This window comes from Drosophila suzukii, chromosome 3 (genome assembly GCF_043229965.1).
Source record: "Drosophila suzukii chromosome 3, CBGP_Dsuzu_IsoJpt1.0, whole genome shotgun sequence".
Taxonomy (NCBI): Eukaryota; Metazoa; Arthropoda; class Insecta; order Diptera; family Drosophilidae; genus Drosophila; species Drosophila suzukii.
This window is the reverse complement of record NC_092082.1, coordinates 89,235,105-89,257,640: the sequence shown is the minus strand read 5'-3', so window position 1 is coordinate 89,257,640 and position 22,536 is coordinate 89,235,105. Positions and strand designations below refer to the sequence as shown.

Here is a 22,536-nt window from a genome sequence, read left to right as displayed (position 1 = left end):
ATACTTAAAGTACTCAGATAAGTTTAATTTATACTTTTACATATTAAAATCAACAAGTCTTAAAATATTTTTTATAGAAGCACAGCTTTTTAGTATGTATATAAGTTATTGTAATAATGAAGAGGTAGTGCAATTATTGCCTCCTAATAATCGAATTGATTCAAAATTAATGTTATCTAAAGAAGACGTGATCATGACTTGCTGCGGAAGACTCTTCATGAATGGCGACTCGCATTTTAATGAGGATGGGTTTTTTTGTCCTTTTCCACTGACGTACGACCAAACATTTGGCTCTGTGACAGTGATTAGAACCCCCTCAGACTTCTATCATGATGCAGATAAACCGACACAAATAGACCGTTTGTTTTTTGGGAGCTCATTTTATTGATATCTTGTTGATACTTATTTATTCGGTTTTACCGAATGGAGCCTCGCTGTTAACAGGCACGTAAAAGTAGCCCTCCACATTGTTAGCATTCCTATCCTCTGCCACGCGAATGCTGCTGAATGTGCTGCCACATTTATTATCCAAGGCAGCCTGATAATCCTGGCACTGGATGGTTCCGAAACTGTCCTTGGTGACGGCCTCGGCGTAGTAGAGCACAGATCGTGCATGGGAACAGGTTCCGGCAAGGTCTACTCCACATCCTGGTTGTTTCTTTCCTCCACTCACGTAGAAAGTTGCCTTCCCAATGGGCTTCACGAATCCCTTAACACCGCCATTGGTCTGGATGGACTCCACGTAGAAGGCGTCTTCGCTGGAAAGACGCTTCTCCGGAGTATCGTAGCTAAAAAGGGGCAAGGCAGGGTCCAGACCCACAATTGTATGAACTCTCTTGTCCCCAACTTGCTTGCCAGCATAACCAGCCACATGGGCACCCAAACTATGACCGATCACCTTTAGACTTTCAAGTGACATGCCGTGATGTTCGTGCAGGTACTCGATCATCTCGCCCACTTTGGTCCCAGCTCCAGGCACAGCCCTTACGGACATGGCATAGTCCACAGATAGAGAGCGATCCCAGTTGACCACAATTACGTTGTAATCGCCCCTTGATAGCCAGGCATTGGTAATATCTACATTCATGCTATCGGTGTAACGTCCCTTCCATCCATGGATCACAAAGCGAGTGCCATGATCCTTATTGAAATGAGAATCTTCAATTGTGGAAGCATCTGCAGTAATCTGCTGACCTTCAGTGGGATTCTGTTGGGTATACAGGTAGAAGGAGACTTCGTTGGAACGACCTTCCACGGGAACAATGCTCTCTAAAAGCTCCTCGGCGTGCGTAATGTTCATCCATTCAAAACTACCATCTTCTTGGGGCACAAACCATCCATTCTCATCATTCGCAAGCTCTTCGAAAGGAAGAGCACTTACTTAAAACAAGGATTTATAAGCACATATTTTTTTCTGGACTGTTTTAAATTTCACCTGATGCAAAAAAGATCGATAGAGCTATGACCACTCGCATATTGATATCTCCTTAGAATCTAGTAAGCTAAACCAATTTTACCGGGCCTTTTATACGCTGTAACTTATCAACAGCTAGCACACTTAAGATCGGTATTATTTGATAATATTATCACTCATTATAAATAACATTGGTTTTCAATGTAATCTACCTAATCGATTTAAGCGTGTGAATAACTTTTATGACACCAAAACTCGAGCGTGGGCCATATTTATTTTTTTGGCATATCAAACGGATTTGCTCATCGTCAAATGTAAATCATTAAAAAACATATTTATTTTCGCTACACAACATCGTCGGTGGCCTGATTTTAACAAAAACCATAAAATCAACGAACGGCGGTTAAATATAACTTCTTAATGAATGGTCTGACTTAAACATTTTGTAAGATAGCAATTGATAATTCAAATAAAATCTCATTTAACTTATCAGTTGCTAGTACACTTCAGATCAAGAAGGAAATATCACTTGATAGGTGTGTACATATGGTAATGATATCATTTTATTATTATTGTATATATATGGAAAAGATAATACTAATTGTGTACTTATTTGATAAGTAATTGATATGTGTGATCCAAAGATACAAGATACAAAGTAGTATTAGAAAATTCAAACACAAACGCATAGAGGTATTTCACGTCTAAATCGGGAAAATATTACCCAAGCTATGAAAATTAGAAGTGCAGTTTTGGGTTCCGATACTGAAAGCCCTTGGAAATAAAGAAAAATCGAACATGCAAATGGGTCAAAATGTTGACCCTAGTAAAAAGTAAATATTTGGGTGTAGAATATTAGAAAATTCAAACACAAACTCATAGAGGTATCCCACGTATAAATCGGGATAAAATTACCCAAGTTATAAAAATTAGATGTGCAGTTTTGGGTTCCGATACTGAAAACCCTTGGAAATAAGGAAAAATCAAACATGCAAATGGGTCAAAATTTGGACTCTAGTAAATAGTAAACGTTTAAATGTAGAATATTAGAAAATTCAAACACAAACTCATAGAGGTATCCCACGTCTAAATCGGGATAAAATTACCCAAGTTATGAAAATTAGAAGTGCAGTTTTGGGTTCCGATACTGAAAGCCCTTGGAAATAAGGAAAAATCGAACATGCAAATGGGTCAAAATTTTGACCCTAGTAAAAAGTAAATATTTGGATGTAGAATATTAGAAAATTCAAACACAAATGCATAGGGGTATCCCACGTCTTAATCGGGATAAAATTACCCAAGTTATGAAAATTAGAAGTGCAGTTTTGGGTTCCGATACTGAAAGCCCTTGGAAATAAGGAAAAATCAAACATGCAAACGGGTCAAAATTTTGACCCCAGTAAAAAGTAAATATTTGGATGTAGAGTATTAGAAAATTCAAACACAAACTCATAGAGGTATCCCACGTCTAAATCGGGATAAAATTGCCCAAGGTTTGAAAATTAGAAGTGCAGTTTTGGGTTCCGATACTGAAAGCCCTTGGAAATAAAGAAAAATCGAACATGCAAATGGGTCAAAATGTTGACCCTAGTAAAAAGTAAATATTTGGATGCAGAATATTAGAAAATTCAAGCACAAACTCATGGAGGTATCCCACGTCTAAATCGGGATAAAATTACCCAAGTTATGAAAATTAGAAGTGCAGTTTTGGGTTCCGATACTGAAAGTCCTTGGAAACAAGGAAAACTCGAACATGCAAATGGGTCAAAATTTGGACCCTAGTTAAAAGTAAATATTTGGATGTAGAATATTAGAAAATACAAACACAAACGCGAAGAGGTATCCAACGTCTAAATCGGGATAAAATTACCCAAGTTATGAAAATTAGAAGTGGAGTTTTGGGTTCCGATACTGAAAGCCCTTGGAAATAAGGAAAAATCGAACATGCAAATGGATCAAAATTTTGACCAAAGTAAAAAGTAAACATTTAAATGTAGAATATTAGAAAATTCAAACACAAACTCATAGAGGTATCCCACGTCTAAATCGGGATAAAATTACCCAAGTTATGAAAATTATAAGTGCAGTTTTGGGTTCCGATACTGAAAGCCCTTGGAAATAAGGAAAAATCGAACATGCAAATGGGTCAAAATTTTGAGCCTAGTAAAAAGTAAATATTTGGATGTAGAATATTAGAAAATTTAAACACAAACTCATAGAGGTATCCCACGTCTAAATCGGGATAAAATTACCCAAGTTGGGAAAATTAGAAGTGCAAGTTTTGGGTTCCGATACTGAAAGCCCTTGGAAATAAGGAAAAATCGAACATGCAAATGGGTAAAAATTTTGACCCTAGTAAAAAGTAAATATTTGGATGTAGAATATTAGAAAATTCAAACACAAACTCATAGAGGTATCCCACGTCTAAATCGGGATAAAATTACCCAAGTTATGAAAATTATAAGTGCAGTTTTGGGTTCCGATACTGAAAACCTTGGAAATAAGGAAAAATCGAACATGCAAATGGGTAAAAATTTTGACCCTAGTAAAAAGTAAATATTTGGATGTAGAATATTAGAAAATTCAAACACAAACTCATAGAGGTGTCCCACGTCTAAATCGGGATAAAATTACCCAAGTTATGAAAATTAGAAGTGCAGTTTTGGGTTCCGATACTGAAAGCCCTTGGAAATAAGGAAAAATCGAACATGCAAATGGGTAAAAATTTTGACCCTAGTAAAAAGTAAATATTTGGATGTAGAATATTTGAAAATTCAAACACAAATGCATAGGGGCATCCCACGTCTAAGTCGGGATAAAATTACCCAAGTTATGAAAATTAGAAGTGCATTTTTGGGTTCCGATACTGAAAGCCCTTGGAAATAAGGAAAAATCGAACATGCAAATGGGTCTACATTTTGATCCTAGTAAAAAGTAAATATTTGGATGAAGAATATTAGAAAATTCAAACACAAACTCATAGAGGAGTTCCACGTCGAAATCGGGACAAAATTACCCAAGTTATGAAAATTATGGTGTGTGTATAGTGTGGCAATTAATAATGATAATTTACTGGTGCAATTGATTATAAGAAATTGTACAAAACATATTTAGTTAAGGTAAGCTAAGGTAGGACTATACCTGAAGCAAAATGTTATTTCATAGTATTTTTTTTAGTATTTTTTGAAAACAACGAATTGATTTTACGACACGACTCTACTTGATATTGCCGAAGGGAGTCTGACTGTTAACTGGTACATAGTAGTCGCCATCGACCATGTAGGCATTGGTAACTGCTCCCATTCGAACGCCACTATAGGTTCTTCCGCACTCATTGGCCAACGCATCCTGGTAATCGTTGCACTTGATGGTACCGAAGTTATCCTCGGTAACAGCCTCCACATAGTAGCTCACGGATCGCTGGTGGGAGCAGGATCCTAAAATGTCAATACCACATCCTGGTTGTTTCCTCCCTCCATTCGGGTAGAAGGTGCCCTTGCCAATGGGCTTAAGGAAGCCTTTTAATCCCCCATTGGTCTGGATGGACTCCACATAGAAGGCATCCTCGGTGGACAGACGCTTGTCGGGCTTATCGTAGCAAAATAGAGGCATGGCGGGATCTAGACCAACTATTGTGTGGATCCTTTTGTCCCCGACATGCTTTCCGGCATATCCAGCAACATGGGCACCCAAACTGTGTCCAATAACCTGCAGACTCTCCAGAGACATGTGGTGATGTTGGTGAAGGTATTCTATCATCTGTCCCACTTTGGTTCCAGCTCCAGGAACAGCTAGCACTGAAGGTATATAGTCCCACGACTGGGCGCGATCCCAGTTAACAACGATCACGTTATAGTTCCCCTTTGAAAGCCAGGCCTTTGTGATATTGACATTATTGCTATCGGTGTAACGTCCTTTCCATCCATGGATCACAAAACGAGTGCCGTGGTTCTTATCGAAATGAGAGTCTTCAATTGAGGACGCATCGGCCATAATCTCTTTGCCTTCGGTTGGGTTATGTTTGGTGTACAGGTAGAAGGAGACGTTATTGGAACGACTTTCAGTGAGCTCACTTCTCTCTAAGAGCTTCTCAGCGTCTTCTATGTTCATCCACTCAAAGCTACCATCTTCTTGGGGCACAAACCATCCATTTTCGCCGTTGACGGGCTCCTCGATGGGGAGAGCACTCACTGCAAGCAAAGATATATGGGAATTATACAACTATTCTTCTTAGATACTTTAAAAAACTCACCTGCTGCAAATGAGACCACTAGTGCTATGAACAATTTCATACTGATATCTCCACATAATCTACTGAGCTAAACCATTTTACCAGCGCTTTTATAGTCTGTAACTTATCATTAGCTGGAACACTTGAGATCAGGATAGAGTTATTTTATGATAATATTATCAATTATAAGAATTATATTGGTTATAAATGATAGTATTTGTAAATATATTATGCGTATGTATAGTTTCTATGTGTGAAGTGAGAAAGAGAACCACAAAAATACTGCCAAAAATATTTGTAATCTGTTATATACATTTAATCACTAGCTGTGAAGTGGTTCGAAAAATCCAGTGCAATTCAGTTATAAGTACATTGTCGAAATAATTGGGTGCTGCTGAGTATAATTTAGAGGTTACAAAAAATGTACTACAAAAGCGAATCATCAACACCTTTAAAATGAACTTGAGTTCTTTAATTAAACACAGTTTAACAAACCAAATTATTCAATTTAATTTAAATCGGGATAAGATTACCCATGTTATGAAAATTAGAAGAGCAGTTTTGGGTTCCGATACTGAAAACCCTTGGAAATAGGGAAAAATCGAACATGCAATTGGGTCAAAATTTTGACCCTAGTATAAAGTAAATATTTGGATGTAGAATATTAGAGAATTCAAACACAAACTTATAAAGGTATCCCACGTCTAAATCGAGACAAAAATACCCAAGTTATGCAAATTAGAAGTGCAATTTTGTGTTCCGATACTGAAAGCCCTTGGAAATAAGGAGAATTCGAACATGCAAATGGCTCAAAATGTTGACCCTAATAAAGTGTAAATATTTGGAAGTAGAATATTAGAAATTTCAAACACAAACTCATAGAGGTATCCCACGTCTAAATCGGGATAAAATTACCCAAGTTATGAAAATTAGAAGAGCAGTTTTGGGTTCCCATACTGAAAGCCCTTGGGAATAAGGAAAAATCGAACATGCAAATGGGTCAAAATTTAGACCCTCATAAAAAGTAAATATTTGGCTGAAGAATATTATAAAATTCAAGCACAAACTCATAGAGGTATCCCACAGCTAAATCGGGATAAAATTACCCAAGTTATGAAAATTAGAAGAGCAGTTTTGGGTTCTGATAGTAAAAGCCCTTGGGAATAAGGAAAAATAGAACATGCAAATGGTTCAAAATTTTGACCGTAGTAAAGTGTAAATATTTGGATGTAGAATTTTAGAAAATTCAAACACAAATGCATATAGGTATCCCACGTCTAATTCGGGATAAAATTACCCAAGTTATGAAAATTAGAAGAGCAGTTTTGGGTTCCGATACTGAAAGCCCTTGGAAATATGAAAAATTCGAACACGAAAATGGGTCAAAATTTTGACCTTCGAATAAAATAAATATTTGTATGTAGAATATTAGAGATTTCAAACACAATCTCATTGAGGAATATCACTTCAAAATTGGAATACAATAACTCAAGTTTTGGAATCTAGAAGTGAAATTTCTGAAAGACATTAAGAACAAGAAAGACATTAAGAATTAACTCATAATTAACCCTTTAAATGTTTTCTTTTAAAATATTCTCCTATGCAGTGATAAGTGTAAGAGGAATTATCCCCATTTTCACATTTAACTGTACAGTATCCAAAATGCAGTCAGCACATTCTGTTCGTGTGTCGCATCAATAGGGTTCCTTTCTTAAGTCCCCATAACATCCTTAGTTCCCCGATGCTGCAGTGTTCTTTCGCCAGTGATGCTAATTTCTTGGACAAGCCTAAGCCAGTCGGCTTAATGTCGATTACACAATCGACTTGCACCTCCTTCTCTGGTACCAGAAATCCGGAATCGGCAATTCCTTGCATTTTCATTATAATATTCATATAAAATAAAAAATTAAAGCATTTGCAAATATACAACTATTTAAGTAGGGCAAATAAAAATGTTAAAATAAGTCTACACCACTTATAGTTTGAATGGTGTGTGTGTGTATAGTGTGGCAATTAATAATGATAATTGATTATAAAAATTGTACAAAACATATTTAGTTAAGGTAAGCTAAGGTAGGATTATAACTGAAGCAAAATTTTATTTTCTAGTATTTTTTTTTAGTATTTTTGGAAAACAACGAATATATTTTACGACACGACTCTATTTGATATTGCCGAAGGGAGTGTGACGGTTAACTGGTACATAGTAGTCGCCATCGACCATGTAGGCATTGGTAACTGCTCCCATTCGAACGCCACTATAGGTTCTTCCGCACTCATTGGCCAACGCATCCTGGTAATCGTTGCACTTGATGGTACCGAAGTTATCCTCGGTAACAGCCTCCACATAGTAGCTCACGGATCGCTGGTGGGAGCAGGATCCTAAAATGTCAATACCACATCCTGGTTGTTTCCTCCCCCCATTCGGGTAGAAGGTGCCCTTGCCAATGGGCCTAAGGAAGCCGTTTTCTCCCCCATTGGTCTGGATGGACTCCACATAGAAGGCATCCTCGGTGGACAGACGCTTGTCGGGCCTATCGTAGCAAAATAGAGGCATGGCGGGATCTAGACCAACTATTGTGTGGATCCTTTTGTCCCCCACATGCTTTCCTGCATAGCCAGCAACATGGGCACCCAAACTGTGTCCAATCACCTGCAGACTCTCCAGGGACATGTCGTGATGTTGGTGAAGGTATTCTATCATCTGTCCCACTTTGGTTCCAGCTCCAGGAACAGCTAGCACTGAAGGTATATAGTCCCACGACTGGGCGCGATCCCAGTTAACAACGATCACGTTATAGTTCCCCTTTGAAAGCCAGGCCTTTGTGATATTGACATTATTGCTATCGGTGTAACGTCCTTTCCATCCATGGATCACAAAACGAGTGCCGTGGTTCTTATCGAAATGAGAGTCTTCAATTGAGGACGCATCGGCCATAATCTCTTTGCCTTCGGTTGGGTTATGTTTGGTATACAGGTAGAAGGAGACGTCATTGGAACGACTTTCAGTGAGCTCACTTCTCTCTAAGAGCTTCTCAGCGTCTTCTATGTTCATCCACTCAAAGCTACCATCTTCTTGGGGCACAAACCATCCATTTTCGCCGTTGACGGGCTCCTCGATGGGGAGAGCACTCACTGCAAGCAAAGATATATGGGAATTATACAACTATTCTTCTTAGATACTTTATAAAACTCACCTGCTGCAAATGAGACCACTAGTGCTATGAACAATTTCATACTGATATCTCCACATAATCTACTGAGCTAAACCATTTTTACCAGCGCTTTTATAGTCTGTAACTTATCATTAGCTGGAACACTTGAGATCAGGATAGAGTTATTTTATGATAATATTATCAATTATAAGAATTATATTGGTTATAAATGATAGTATTTGTAAATATATTATGCGTATGTATAGTTTCTATGTGTGAAGTGAGAAAGAGAACCACAAAAATACTGCCAAAAATATTTGTAATCTATTATATACATTTAATCACTAGCTGTGAAGTGGTTCGAAAAATCCAGTGCAATTCAGTTATAAGTACATTGTCGAAATAATTGGCTGCTGCTGAGTATAATTTAGAGGTTAAAAAAAATGTACTACAAAACCGAATCATCAACACCCTTAAATGTGCCTGATATATGTATCTGTTAGAACTTTAATCAAACAAATCTTAACATGTAAAGTAAGACTGTATTTTTTGGAGTATTCATTTTGGTATTTTATTCAGAATATGATTAGGATGGAGGGACCCTATTCAATCTTGCCGAAGGGAGCCTCGCTGTTCACGGGGACGTAGTAGTCACCTTCGACCATGTAGGCATTGGTAATGGCTCCCATGCGGACGCTGCTGTAGGTGCTACCGCACTTCTTGGCGACGGCGTCCTCGTAATCTCCGCACTTAATGCTTCCGAAGTTGTCCTCGGTGACGGCCTCGGCGTAGTAGAGCACGGAGCGTCCATGGGAGCAGGATCCGGTAACGTCCAGTCCGCAGCCGGGCTGGGTTTTTCCTCCGTTCGGGTAAAAGGCTCCCTTGCCGATGGGCTTCAGGAATCCCAGCTTACCGCCGTTGGTCTGGATGGACTCCACGTAGTGGGCATCGTCGGTGGACAGACGCTTGCTGGGCTTGTCGTAGCTGAAGAGGGGGAGGGCTGGATCCAGACCCACAATGGTGTGGACGTTCTTGTCTCCAACGGTCTTTCCGGCGTATCCGGCAACATGGGCTCCCAGGCTATGGCCAATCACCTCCAGGCTGTCGTAGTCCAGTCCATGGTGTTCGTGCAGGTACTTGATCATCTCACCAACCTTAGCTCCTGCTCCAGGGACAGCCAGGACGGAGGAGGCGTATTCCACGGAACGGGCACGGGCCCAGTCCACGACGATCACGTTGTAGTCGCCCTTGGACAACCAGGCCTTGGTGATGCGGGTGTTCATGTCGTCGGTGTACCTCTGGGTCCAGCCGTGGATCACAAAGCGGGTGCCATGGTCCTTGTTGAAGTGGGAGGCGTCCACAGATCCTGCGCTGGCCTTGATTTCCTTGCCATCGGTGGGGTTGGACTTGGTGTACAGGTAGAAGTTCACTGCGTTGGTGCTGAGGCGTCCCTCCATCTGGGCTCCATTGGCCATCAGCACCTCGGCATCCTTTCTCTCCATCCACTCAAAGCTTCCATCAAACTTGGGAATGAACCAACCATTCTCTCCATTGACGCGCTCATCAATGGGCAGGGCGGACACTATAAGGATTGTAATAATATATATCTTGAGAAATAGAATCTTCAGTAGAACTTACCTGCTGCCAGCAAAGCGGCTAGAACCAAAAACACCTTCATGCTGGGGGGTCTCACAACAATTGTGCTGAAGAGTGCACTTGTTCCCTGCCTTTTATAGGACGGTTATAATCACCGCAATCACCATTTAATATCAGTAAGCACTCGAGAGCTTTGACAGCTTCTGAACAGTAAGATAGGGTCGATACAAAAGATTAGAGCAAATACTTAGTAGGTACTTTGATAGCGTATGGTTTTCTCCAGCTGATAAGAGCGGAAATTAATACAGTTAAGCCTTAGAACTTGCATCAACGCAAAGATAACGTTCAGGGTCAAGATTCTCAACTTGATCGGAAGTAGTAGGGCATATTAGATAAATGAAAGTCCGGTTTCAGGTTTGACCAATATTTTTTTGTAAACTTGTATTAGGGATTATTGTTTTACAACTGGAAAATTTTTATTGCTTTCCAATTTTTATTGTTTCTTTCTTCAGTGAAATCGTTGTTACGCTGTGAATAACTGCCAAGGAAATCCGAAATGGTCAAGTGCAGCCATAAATGTCAATAAACTTAAACGGCTGGTTGAACAATGCTATGTTTTATGATCGTCTAAATCCGATAAGGAAGTTCATTGAAGGAACCCCAAGGTTCATTCTGACACACGTTTCTAAGCGAGGGGCCAGATTTATTCTTTTTTTGTTCAATCGAACCACTTTTCTCATGGCCAAATAGGAATCATGGATCAACATTAAAAACAAGGAAGAACGCTATAGTTGAGTGCCTCAACTATCAGATACCCGTTACTGAGCTAAAGGGTGCGCAGAGGAGAAGGAGATATGAAAGCAACAAAGCGCCACCTAGCGGCCATTACAACATTTTTTCATATGGTTCAGAGAGGTGAATATGTATTGATGAACAGAACCAAATCCCATTTTCAAAATCTTTAAGATGCGGGCAGACGGACATGGCTAGTTTGTTTCGAGTCGAGATCGCTTTCTTTTGCCTGTAACGTGCTTTCCGACGAATGAATACACCCTTCTACTCCAATAACTATTAAACAATGTACGTTTTAAATATTATTTATGAATTTTTTATTCTGTGTATTTTAAATAGTCTAAAATATATGTTGCTCATGTATTCGCTGTCTTTTACATTACTTCCTAAAACTTAGAGACTTGACACTTTCTGCGACCTTCCTTTATTCAATAACTTTTAGTTAATCATGCCAAAAGGAGCATTGCTGTTCACTGGCACATAGAAGTCACCATCGACCATATAGGCGTTGGTATCGGCTCCCATGCGAACACTGCTGTAGGTGCTTCCGCACTCCTTGGAAACGGCAGACTCGTAGTCTCCGCACTTGATGCTTCCAAAGTTGTCCTGGGCTACAGCCTCAGCATAGTAGGTGGTGGAGCGTGCGTGGGAGCAGGCGCCAGTCAAGTCCAGTCCGCAGCCGGGTTGGCTCTTTCCTCCGTTGGGGTAGAAGGCTCCCTTGCCGATGGGCTTCAGGAAACCGAGGTTACCTCCGTTGGTCTGGATCGACTCCACATACCAGGCATCCCCCGAATTCAGACGCTTGTTGGGCTTGTTGTAGCTGAAGAGGGGCAGGGCGGGGTCCAGACCCACAATGGTGTGCACCTGGCCGTTGGTGTTCTTGCCGGCATATCCAGCCACATGGGCTCCCAGGCTGTGACCAATCACATAGACGTCATTCAGGTTCATTCCGTAGTTGTCCTTCAGGAAGTTGATCATGCTGGCCACCTTCTTGCCTGTGGAACTGACAGCCATGACGGAGGTGGCATAATCCACGGAACGGGCACGGGCCCAGTCGACGATGATCACGTTGTAGTCTCCCCTGGAGAGCCAGGCACTGCGGATGTCCTTGTTCATGCTGGCGGTGTAGCTCTGCGTCCATCCGTGGATCACAAAGCGAGTGGGGTGGGCAGCATTGAAGTTGGAGGCGCCGATGGACTTGGTGGTGGTGGTGATCTTCGTGCCCTTGGTGGGGTTTGAAGAGGTGTACAGGTAGAACTTAACGGGAACGGTGGTCAAGCCACGGCCCTCCAGCAGCTCCTGGGCCTCCATCCACTGCTCGGCAACATCCATGTTCACCCACACGGAGGAGCCATCCTCCTGGGGAATGTACCAGCCGTTCTCCCCGTGGATGCGCTCGGATTCCTCCAATTCCTCCTCCAAGGGAAAAGCCGAAACTGAAAGGAAGCGAATTCTTCAGGAGTTTTCCTTCTCCAAGATTGGTTTTTAAAATTTACCGGCTACAGCAAAGAGTGCCAGAATTAGGAATGTCTTCATAATGTAGTAGAGCCCACAACTGAGGTTGCTGATTCCGAAACCCGGGGCTTTTATACGTCCCTAGTGGGCCAAGTTATCGGCGAAAGATTAAATTGGGTGGAATTACTTGAGCTGACTGGGTGGTTGGGGTACATTCAAATTAATCTGATTGTTTGCCGTATTGCAAGTGTTTTTTTGCAAGAATTCCGAATCAGATGGCACTTTTATCAACTGATTGGCTTTTCAATTGCGCCATTCGTGGTCGATTTGCAAACTGATTCTTCGAGGTTTGCGAATTAATGACTATGGAAATTCATGCTCATGGTCAGTGAATGTGAGTTCCAATCTAGGGGAGCACGAGTCTTGAATGGCAACAAATCCATCCACTATCAGCTGTCGATTACAGCAGGAGGTGCCCTCAACGAACTTAATCTCCTGTAAGTCGGGCTAAGTGGACTTAATTGGAGGTATCATTAAATGGGTATTTAATTTAACACTCCAGCGCATTCTTGTTTTGCTCGACATTCGTTATCTCGGTCAGTTGGTTGTTTGTAATCAAGGGTACAAGTACTCACAGAAGGTGTTTAGTGAGGGTAAATAAGTGGAAAACAATCAAGCAAATATCATGTTTTGAGTTTTTTTTTTAAAAGGAAATGATTAATCTTAATGGAAATACTTAAACGGAAGTTACATTTTTTTTTATTTGATTTTTTTCTTGCATACTTTCAGGCACTTTTGTGAAATGAGCCTCATTCGAGGCTATCATATCTTATTGAGAAATTAATTCAATTAATAACGCAAATATGAACACGAACAGACACCACAGACCACCCACGACTTTTAAAATTTATTATGTTTACGTGGGGTTGCCTTTGTGGACACAAGACCAAATTATCGGTGGCAGAGGACCAGGACCACAACTCGGTGACAGATTCAGTGAACTTTTTGAATTAATAGCATTTCGAAAAGTGTCGCATTTCGAGTGACACGTGCTCCCCATCCTGATAAATAGTTTTGAGCGTTTGATTAAGCAAATGAAATGAAAACAGCAGGCCAATTCGCATATAAGGCAAATATACAAACCTATCCCAGCTTTTACTCGAATTCCAGGGGATTATGTCATCATGAGTTGCCAGAAAGCCAAACCACATTTTCCACCGCTTTAAGAGGACTTTAGGCCACAAAAAATCACTGCCCTCATATGGGTAAAGAGAATGGGTACAATAAAATTCAATTTTTCACAGGAGCCACAAGAAATAATAAACTTGACAGCCCATAAACAAGGACAGAGGGCGAATAAAATTCTATTTGCGTGGTGGCGGGCTAAAGGTCAAGAAATCCCCTTATCAGTCTATTGCGCCTCAAGAGCTCGCTCCAAAAATATCCTATCGGATGCTTAACGTCAATCTAAAGTAGAGGCGGCCAACTTCAATCTTCTACCCACCAGCTGCACATACTCGTAGACAAATACTTGGCATATTCACAGCTAATTGGGACCCACAGACCACCCGTTGAGAAAGCAGTTCGTATTTAAATACTTGGTGGGTGGTTCCTTCAAATACAATACAGTATACATAGTTGACTTTGCCTAGGGCAAAACTGCGCTTGCCTGCTGCTCATTAATTATAATTATAAACATGCCACACAAAGTGGCAAAATGCTTCTGACGACATTGCTAAGGATATTGCCGTTTATGTTGGAGATTGCACCGAGAGAATTTGGAAGTAGCAACAAAGTTCCTCTGTACGTTAACCAAAAATAAAATATTTATATTTTAATATATTTGCATCACAATTTATATTTTCATTGATAACAAAGCTACCACCTTTCTCAACTTAATGTATTAATTTCAGTGTAAGTACTGAGTAAGCCAGAATGTGAACGACCAACAAAAGTAAACATTGCCAAAAGCAAAAGAGGACTCTGCCTTTGGCTTTATATCAAATATGATTTTCTGGTCTGGTATGGTAAATATTTAGTTGCAGAACTCGTCACTTTGGCTTCAAGGAGCAAGAGGATTTCAGAAAATATCCTTAACAGCATAATATTAGTTTAAGTGGTGCCCGTGATTAAGATTTTATACAATTTAATTGGCCAAGAAACCGAGTCTTTGATAAAGATTAATAGATAAATAAACCACAAGTCGGGCACCAAAATGTCAAGTAGACAAGTGACTGACAACATGGCATGTCTTATGAAAGAATTTAACGAAGGGGAGTGAATTTTGCATAAAAATAAAATTCAAAGACTTGTCAGATAATGTATATAGCAATGGTATTTATTGTGAAGCGTTTAGTTAATCATGCCGAAGGGGGCCTTGCTGTTCACGGGCACATAGAAGTCACCATCGACCATATAGGCGTTGGTATCGGCTCCCATGCGAACGGTGCTGTAGGTGCTTCCGCACTCCTTGGAAACGGCAGACTCGTAGTCTCCGCACTTAATGCTTCCGAAGTTATCCTGGGCCACTGCCTCAGCATAGTAGGTGGTGGAGCGACCGTGGGAGCAGGCTCCGGTCACATCCAGGGGGCAGCCGGGCTGGGTCTGTCCTCCGTTGGGGTAGAAAGCTCCCTTGCCGATGGGCTTCAGGAATCCCAGGGTACCTCCGTTGGTCTGGATGGACTCCACATACCAGGCATCGTCGGCATTCAGACGCTTGTTGGGCTTGTTGTAGCTGAAGAGGGGCAGGGCGGGGTCCAGACCCACAATGGTGTGCACCTGGCCATTGGTGTTCTTGCCGGCATATCCGGCCACATGGGCTCCCAGGCTGTGGCCAATCACATAGAGGTCATTCAGGTTCAGTCCGTAGTTGTCCTTCAGGAAGTTGATCATGGCGGCAACCTTCTTTCCGGTGGAGGCGACAGCCATCACCGACGTGGCGTAGTCCACGGAACGGGCACGGGCCCAGTCGACGATGATCACGTTGTAGTCTCCGTGGGAGAGGAAGGCCTTGCGGATGTCCGAGTTCATGCTGTTCAGGTAGCTCTGGGTCCAGCCGTGGATCACAATGCGAGTGGGGTGGGCAGCGTTGAAGTGGGAGGCATCAATGGACTTCTTGGTGGCATAGATGTGCTTGCTGCTGGAGGGGTTGGAGGAGGTGAACAGGTAGAAGTTCACGGGAACGGTGGTCAGGCCACGGCCCTCAAGCTTCTCCTGGGAATCCATCCACTCCTCAGCCACATCCTTGTCCACCCACTCGAGGGAGCCGTCCAACTGGGGAACGTACCAGCCGTTCTCACCGTTGACGCGCTCGGATTCCTCCACAGCATAAGCCGAAGCTGTTGAAGAATATTATATTTAATTTAAGATTTAAAATCCTTTAAAGATGGTTTGCTGTCCTTACCGGCTAGAGCAAAGATTGCCAAAATTAGGAATGTCTTCATATTGCAGTAAATCGCGCAACTAATGGTTGTCCAGTTCTTTTGAAGGCTCTTTATAGGTCCCATGGTGGTCGACTTATCTGCAATAGATTGGATCGAGGGGTATTTCTTTTGCTGACTAGGTAATTCACGTAAATTGAAGATAATCTGAAGGTTTTTTTTGGAATACCGAATCTGATTGCTTTTTATCAACTGATTGGCTGTCTTTAGTGGATTTGATAGAATTTAAGGTTTTATATATAAACAGAAGATAATATGTGTAAGTGTTTTGTTGTTTAGCAATTAAGATAGATTATGACCTTAAATATACCTTGTAATGCTTAGCATTTAACGGAATGTCGACAAGACAAGATAAGCACAGCAGAAACCAAGGATATTACGCCATTTTAAATCAGATTTAATGAAGAATTATTTTCCGCTATTGAGTTAAGATAATTGCATTTGCCTTACCTTGGAATATAAATCCATTCTATTTTTGGGAGCAAAGACTGCCCACTGAGCCCATAAAATCCTTTCAAAAATCCGCAGCTATTATAGGGCTGTAAATTAGTCATAGTCCTAGGCTTTCTTTAAAATCTTTTTGTTTGCCTTTTTACTTTGTTTGTCCTTGGCAGAAAATTTAATTTATGAAATATATTTTGGCGGTCGCCTACCTGTTCTTTTTTGTGTCTGGCGAAAGTCTTTGTTATTGGCGGTTACTTTTTGCTCCGAGCCTAAAAGCCCGTTAAACAAATTTAGGCGCCAACTAAGCCCAAAAAATCTGATTTGCTGCCTTTTCCCAGGAAAATCAGAGATGTTATTACATTCACAATGGCGCACATATCCACAGTGTGTTTTCCATTCCTGTACGTGATTTCTTGTCAATACTTTGCATTTTATTTTATTACCGTCATTATTTTCATGTTCTAGACTTTCCCTTCCCTTTGAGTTGCCAGCGGTCTATGAAGTCTATTTTAATTTGGATTTGTTGCCTTGGTTTGCCATTTTTATTTCACGATATAAGGTGGTACCTTCGGAATAATGAACGAGTGGCCTCCAGAGCGTAATTATTTTCCATGTTTTGGCATTCGCCGCACATTTTCTCATTTTCCCATTTCTTGTTAATACAAAATTTATGAGTTGTTCATTAATCAAGGGCTGCATATCGTTGAATACATTTTTGATTGCCAGCGATATGTTAAACCATGTTTTAGAAGCTGTGATTTTTGTGAGAGGAAAGAATATAGTATTGAGTAAAAACCTTAACTTCTGTCAGCAAACTGGAACTTTGGACAGGTTATTTTTAAAGAATTCGTATAATCGCATATTTTGCACTATTAGCAACCTCATTTTGCACTCTACGTTATCAAATGACACTTGAAGTAATGCGTAATTTACTTTCATAGCCTGATTATCGAAAATTCCAGAACCCAAAATTATTTGAATAACATTAATGAATAAATTCCTCAACCTTTACCCGGAAACATATACGAAAGCGGCCTGAAATGCCAATAAGCAAACAACTTCAATCTGTCCTGAAAGGGATTTTCTGAAGAAGTCTCCCGCATCGAGGAATTTTCTGGGGTAATTGATAAAAAAAGCAGGGAGAGATTCCACACACAACTCAGACACTTGCGAAAGTCCCAACCTCATTATGGTGCTGAAATAAACAATTTACCCACTTGATAACCTTATCCTGTCCTTTCCTGTGGGTGGATGAGTGGGTGGAGAGAGATGTCAGAGTTCATTCAGCAAGATATTAAAACGAAGTGAAGCTGACTTAATAGAGTACATGTCAACATTTCGACAGACCCACATTTAAATTACTTTAACACCCCACGTATGTCAAGTTGGTATTTGATTGCTGATTTTCAATTGCCTTTACAACTTTGCTGGTGTAAATGGAAATAAATCTTATGTTTGCTTTAAATATCGTATTCATAGAAAGGGGGTTTAACGGGAATTAAAATATGAACTAGAAAATGTTAGTTAGCTGTTTTTAATTGGGACTTAGTGCTTACCAGTTGCATCTAGAGTTTCACTTCTGCTAATTATTTTTCATTTTTAACACTCATTATTAGAATATCAAAATGTTTTTGAGCTTTTTGTTGTTTCCACTTAAGAGAGGGTTGCATATCTCCAGCTTGTGGGTATTTATAATGCTGGTATAGCCCACTCCTAACTCTAATACTGACAGCCGCCCGAAACTATGCAACGTTTATTGTTCAAATGTTGAAGACGAATTATCAAGTAGCCGCAATGTAGTGCAGCACATAATTAAGGAACCCAGCTAATTATGGCCACAACTTTTACTTGCAGATAATGGCAGGCAGCAGTAAAGTCTGAAGAGTCTGGATTTTGGCCCAGGACAGAAAAGTTCTCAAGTCTTAAGAGTTTAAGGTTTCCCCATTGACGCGCTTGAATGGAGCTCGACAAAAGCATGAATTTTAAAGGCAGCAGTCGGTTGGGTGGGCTCAACGACAGGATGTTCTACATAGCTCCCCAGCAGCCACTCCTGAGGAACGAGGAGGAGGACTACCAGGAGGGATTCCTGCCAGAGTCCGCTTCGCTGCTCTACAATGTAACAGATGCTCTGCAGAGGGGCGATGATGGATATGGAACGACTACGACACTTAGTAGCCTGCAATATGACACCTATAATATCACCGTGATGATGAACTTTAGCTGCGACGGCGAAGACATTCAGTCGGAGGACCTGTGGTCCAGTGTCTACTTTAAGAGCCTTGTTTATATGCTCTACATTCCCATCTTTATCTTCGCCCTGATCGGCAATGGAACCGTTTGCTATATAGTTCAGTCCACGCCACGCATGCGCACAGTCACCAATTACTTTATAGCCAGCTTGGCCCTGGGAGACATCCTGATGTCCTTCTTCTGCGTCCCCTCGTCCTTCATCTCGCTGTTCATCCTGAACTACTGGCCCTTTGGCGTGGTCCTCTGCCACTTTGTGAACTACTCGCAGGCGGTCTCTGTCCTGGTCACCGCCTACACCTTGGTGGCCATCAGCATCGACCGCTACATAGCCATCATGTGGCCCCTGCGGCCACGCATCACAAAACGGTAAGTCAACGGGGAAATTTTATTGAAATACTACATTCCATATACCTAATTCTTCATTTTATTTATATATTAGACATCTAGTTACAAGCTAGTTATTACAAATGAACTGTAGCATGGTTGGGCCTTCAGCTCATCAGTAAAATTTTATAAATGATCCATTTTATTTTTATTCACTTGGCTTAATGAAACTGTGAAAATTCATCAAAGAATTTTAGTTTTTTCTTTCGGCGTACGGAGCGTATATTTGGTTGATTCATTTTTTTCGTGTTTCTATTCATTTTACGCACATTTTTTCTCTACAGTAGTTTAAGTTTAATTCTATAAATACTCACCTGTTAAATTGGTTACCTTTTTTATGCAGTATTTAAAGCTTAAAATAGGATACTTATTTCTACTACAAAATTCACCCCTTTTTATGCGGTCAATTTAAGTAGTAAATTCAATTTAAATTTGTTGGTAATGCTAGGTAATGAATATTATTAATGCCTTTATATATTCAAAGAGGATTAAAATTAAAAGTTATCATGGAATACGGAAAATACAAAACATGTGTGTGCTAATGAGGCTCCATACTGAATGTAAAATATGTTTAAACTTTAAAGTCTTCTATAAATTTTCGTACATTTTCCTGAAAAAGAGGAGCCACTCATGCGTTGTGTTCTACAATATAGCCTTCGTACTACCTCTCTTGCCAATGTTTTAGTACATTTTCCAAAAGCGTTAACTAAGTGCTAAGTTGGCATACTCGTTGGCGTGCCTGGACATCGTCAAGTGGCCACTGGGGTATTTACACTGGTGTCCACTTTGACCACTTGACCTAAGTGACTTTCCCAAGGGATTGGGCTTTCGGCAGGCCTTTGGTGAGCACGTCGCCTTGTGTTAATTAGTTTAAATAGTAATACGAGAGCCTGACGCAGCGTTTGCCGAAAATCCAAAGCGACAGGTCGGCAAACAGCCATTGGTCAGACGCACAGCAAACGTCAATTTGTTTGGTAACTGGATACAGCTGTTCCCCTCGAAAATCTCACTCCACTGACATCCATCTCATCTCCCGCCGAGTTGAAGAGCAGGCGTGAGTATTTCACGCTTCGTCGACTTTTGACTCCGGTTTTGGGGAGGAGATGTAATGCATCTGACAGAAAAAATATATCCTTAGTATTTAAGATACTTTTGTTTCTAACTAATATATTTATATATTTTCATTTTTACCTTTTCTTATTTTTTATAATTATTATTTAATTTCCTATCTATTTTTTCTCACTGTTGAATATTGACGTCAGGGCTTGCGTGTGCGTGACTGCGTTTGAGTGTGTTTCTGGGCGGCGAAAGTCATCCTTCGTGGCTTCTGCAAATATTTGCGGGAACAAACGTAAATATGGCTGATAATTATTCACCATGATTGTAATTTACGCGCACGCAGCTACTGCAGAGCGGTCTTAAGGCCAAAACAAACCATACGGCAGCTTAATGCCCTCTTATCATGCTCCCAGCATCACCCAAACGCCACGATGGGGCAGAAATGAATTTAACAATTTATGAGAGCACTCTTCAAAAGCCAAAAGCAAGCGGATAACAAATGTCTGAAAATAACACAGATTTTAAAAATTAAACAGCGAGTCAAATGTACGTACAACCCACTCAAACATGGCCTCTTACCTCTTTTTCAGCTATGCCACCCTCATCATCAGCGGCGTTTGGTTTATTGCACTTGCCACGGCCTTTCCCATACCCCTCGTTTCGGGCCTCGAGATCCCCATGTCGCCGTGGCACGAGAAATGTGAGAAGTAAGTACCGACCTCCTCAAACAGAAATCAGCAAACAAGAGTAACAACATGAGACGGAGTGTAATCGAGTGATATTTATATTTCACGGGGAAAAAAACACACCTCTTGATATAGATTACATTTTTGTTTTTTATTTTAAGGGAACATCTAAATGATTTTTAACAAGATTGGATTTCTCTTTTCATTTCATCTATGTTTTACAGTCTTTTCTATTCCTGATTTAGTTATAAAAATTTATAAAATTCCTTGTTTACATTTTTTTGAATGCTTCTTTTGTATTATGTTTGTTCCTCATGTGTGGGTGGCTTCAAGACTAGCTACTTAGTATTAAAAGACTTCATGGAATTGTCTTGCGCGAAGACGGATGTGCCAGGCATTAGGCCTAACTGCTGCTCATCTACGGAATTCTAACTTAAGGATCCAATCTCTGAGTGGAGAAGTGGTACAGGGTTCTGGCATTGCTGGAGTAAGGGGCACGTTCTCAAGTGGTGTGTAAATTAAATATGTTGCACACAAATCAGGGAGCAATGCGGCCGACAGCAGTTTTAATTTTCGCTCCAAAGGACAATCAGCGAGTGGGCGAGGATAACGTAAATGCAAATATCAGACTCAAATGCAGGCTTTTTTCCCACAAATTAAATATGCCGGGCACGTTTTTAAATCCAAAGAGTAAAAATGAGCAGTAATGTTCTAGAGAAATTGCACTGAGATCTGGAATACAAGTAAACACTTAATACTAAACTTAGTAAGCAACTGAAACAATCATAAACAATTGTAAAAAAACAGTTTTCTTGGAAAAAGTAAAACATTTTTGGAAGGCATTTTATATTTTGCTAAAAATATTTTTTCATACTCGATGGAGCTTATCTCTTAGTTTATTTGTTTTCTTTACTATCAAAAGAAAGTATGAAAATTCATGAAGCTTTAACTGCGTGCAACTGAAACTCTGTTGCAACGATGAAAATAAAATAACTTTTCGGGGGAGCTGAGCGTCCGGACATTGTTGGCAGGAAACTGAAGGGCTTAGCATAAAAATGAAATTGTGCACTCAGCCGAGATTACAAGAGCGTATGTGCGGGTGTCCTTTTTGTGACAGTTGATTTCAGGGGCCCGTCACCACTGTCCACTTGAAACTAATGCACTGCCCCGCCCCCCTTCCCCCCTCTGCTACTTCCATGTGACGTCCTTTGTGCGCGTGCATCCATCAGATACATCTGCCGCGAGATATGGCCCTCGCGGACGCAGGAGTACTACTACACCCTCTCCCTGTTCGCGCTGCAGTTCGTCGTGCCGCTGGGAGTCCTGGTCTTCACCTACACCCGCATCGCCATCCGCGTCTGGGGGAAGCGGCCTCCGGGGGAGGCGGAGACCACCCGCGACCAGCGGATGGCCCGCTCCAAACGCAAGGTGAGTCCATTTAAATTTAAATCTCTGAGTATCTGTATCTGGGCCACCGCAAAAACTAATTTGGGTTTCAGAGGATCCTTCCATTAGTCAAATCGCCTGTGCGAGTGGCCATGGCTAAGGGGCTTAGTTTGAATACATAAAGTGGGCATTACATATGGTCAATTTCTGCGCAATTAAAAGTTCCGTACAAAGTACTCTTATA

At 40.9% G+C, this 22,536-nt stretch overlaps 7 protein-coding genes across 8 annotated transcripts in view; 1 reads left to right on the top strand and 6 right to left on the bottom strand.

Moving 5' to 3' along the window:
- The window catches only part of RYa-R (RYamide receptor), a 69,778-nt gene that overhangs the window by 16,016 nt on the left and 31,226 nt on the right, over window positions 1-22,536 (top strand). For both annotated transcript variants that reach the window (XM_036819712.3, XM_036819713.3), the window contains exons 2-4: window positions 18,382-19,143; window positions 20,811-20,927; window positions 22,136-22,334. In XM_036819712.3, the coding sequence (XP_036675607.3) occupies window positions 18,485-19,143; window positions 20,811-20,927; window positions 22,136-22,334 (975 nt within the window). In that variant the 5' untranslated portion in view covers window positions 18,382-18,484. The remainder of the gene's footprint in view (window positions 1-18,381; window positions 19,144-20,810; window positions 20,928-22,135; window positions 22,335-22,536) is intronic.
- On the bottom strand, window positions 361-1,499 carry LOC108016122 (phospholipase A1 2). The gene is made up of 2 exons (XM_036819724.3): window positions 1,436-1,499; window positions 361-1,380 (listed from the first exon to the last, which is right to left on the bottom strand). The coding sequence occupies exons 1-2, from the start codon at window positions 1,473-1,475 to the stop codon at window positions 407-409; spliced, it is 1,014 nt and encodes a 337-aa protein (XP_036675619.3). The 5' UTR covers window positions 1,476-1,499; the 3' UTR covers window positions 361-406.
- LOC108016148 (phospholipase A1 VesT1.02) lies at window positions 4,457-5,816 on the bottom strand. Its single transcript, XM_017082763.4, has 2 exons — window positions 5,667-5,816; window positions 4,457-5,604 (listed from the first exon to the last, which is right to left on the bottom strand). The coding sequence occupies exons 1-2, from the start codon at window positions 5,704-5,706 to the stop codon at window positions 4,631-4,633; spliced, it is 1,014 nt and encodes a 337-aa protein (XP_016938252.4). The 5' UTR covers window positions 5,707-5,816; the 3' UTR covers window positions 4,457-4,630.
- On the bottom strand, window positions 7,725-8,997 carry LOC139352983 (phospholipase A1 VesT1.02-like). Its single transcript, XM_070995920.1, has 2 exons — window positions 8,843-8,997; window positions 7,725-8,780 (listed from the first exon to the last, which is right to left on the bottom strand). Exons 1-2 carry the CDS (start codon window positions 8,880-8,882, stop codon window positions 7,807-7,809), a joined length of 1,014 nt encoding a protein of 337 aa, XP_070852021.1. The 5' UTR covers window positions 8,883-8,997; the 3' UTR covers window positions 7,725-7,806.
- LOC108016142 (phospholipase A1 VesT1.02) lies at window positions 9,346-10,584 on the bottom strand. The gene is made up of 2 exons (XM_017082757.4): window positions 10,439-10,584; window positions 9,346-10,382 (listed from the first exon to the last, which is right to left on the bottom strand). The coding sequence occupies exons 1-2, from the start codon at window positions 10,476-10,478 to the stop codon at window positions 9,403-9,405; spliced, it is 1,020 nt and encodes a 339-aa protein (XP_016938246.3). The 5' UTR covers window positions 10,479-10,584; the 3' UTR covers window positions 9,346-9,402.
- On the bottom strand, window positions 11,597-12,829 carry LOC108016139 (phospholipase A1). The gene is made up of 2 exons (XM_017082751.4): window positions 12,685-12,829; window positions 11,597-12,624 (listed from the first exon to the last, which is right to left on the bottom strand). The coding sequence occupies exons 1-2, from the start codon at window positions 12,722-12,724 to the stop codon at window positions 11,627-11,629; spliced, it is 1,038 nt and encodes a 345-aa protein (XP_016938240.3). The 5' UTR covers window positions 12,725-12,829; the 3' UTR covers window positions 11,597-11,626.
- LOC108016146 (phospholipase A1) lies at window positions 14,961-16,197 on the bottom strand. The gene is made up of 2 exons (XM_017082761.4): window positions 16,047-16,197; window positions 14,961-15,981 (listed from the first exon to the last, which is right to left on the bottom strand). The coding sequence occupies exons 1-2, from the start codon at window positions 16,147-16,149 to the stop codon at window positions 14,996-14,998; spliced, it is 1,089 nt and encodes a 362-aa protein (XP_016938250.4). The 5' UTR covers window positions 16,150-16,197; the 3' UTR covers window positions 14,961-14,995.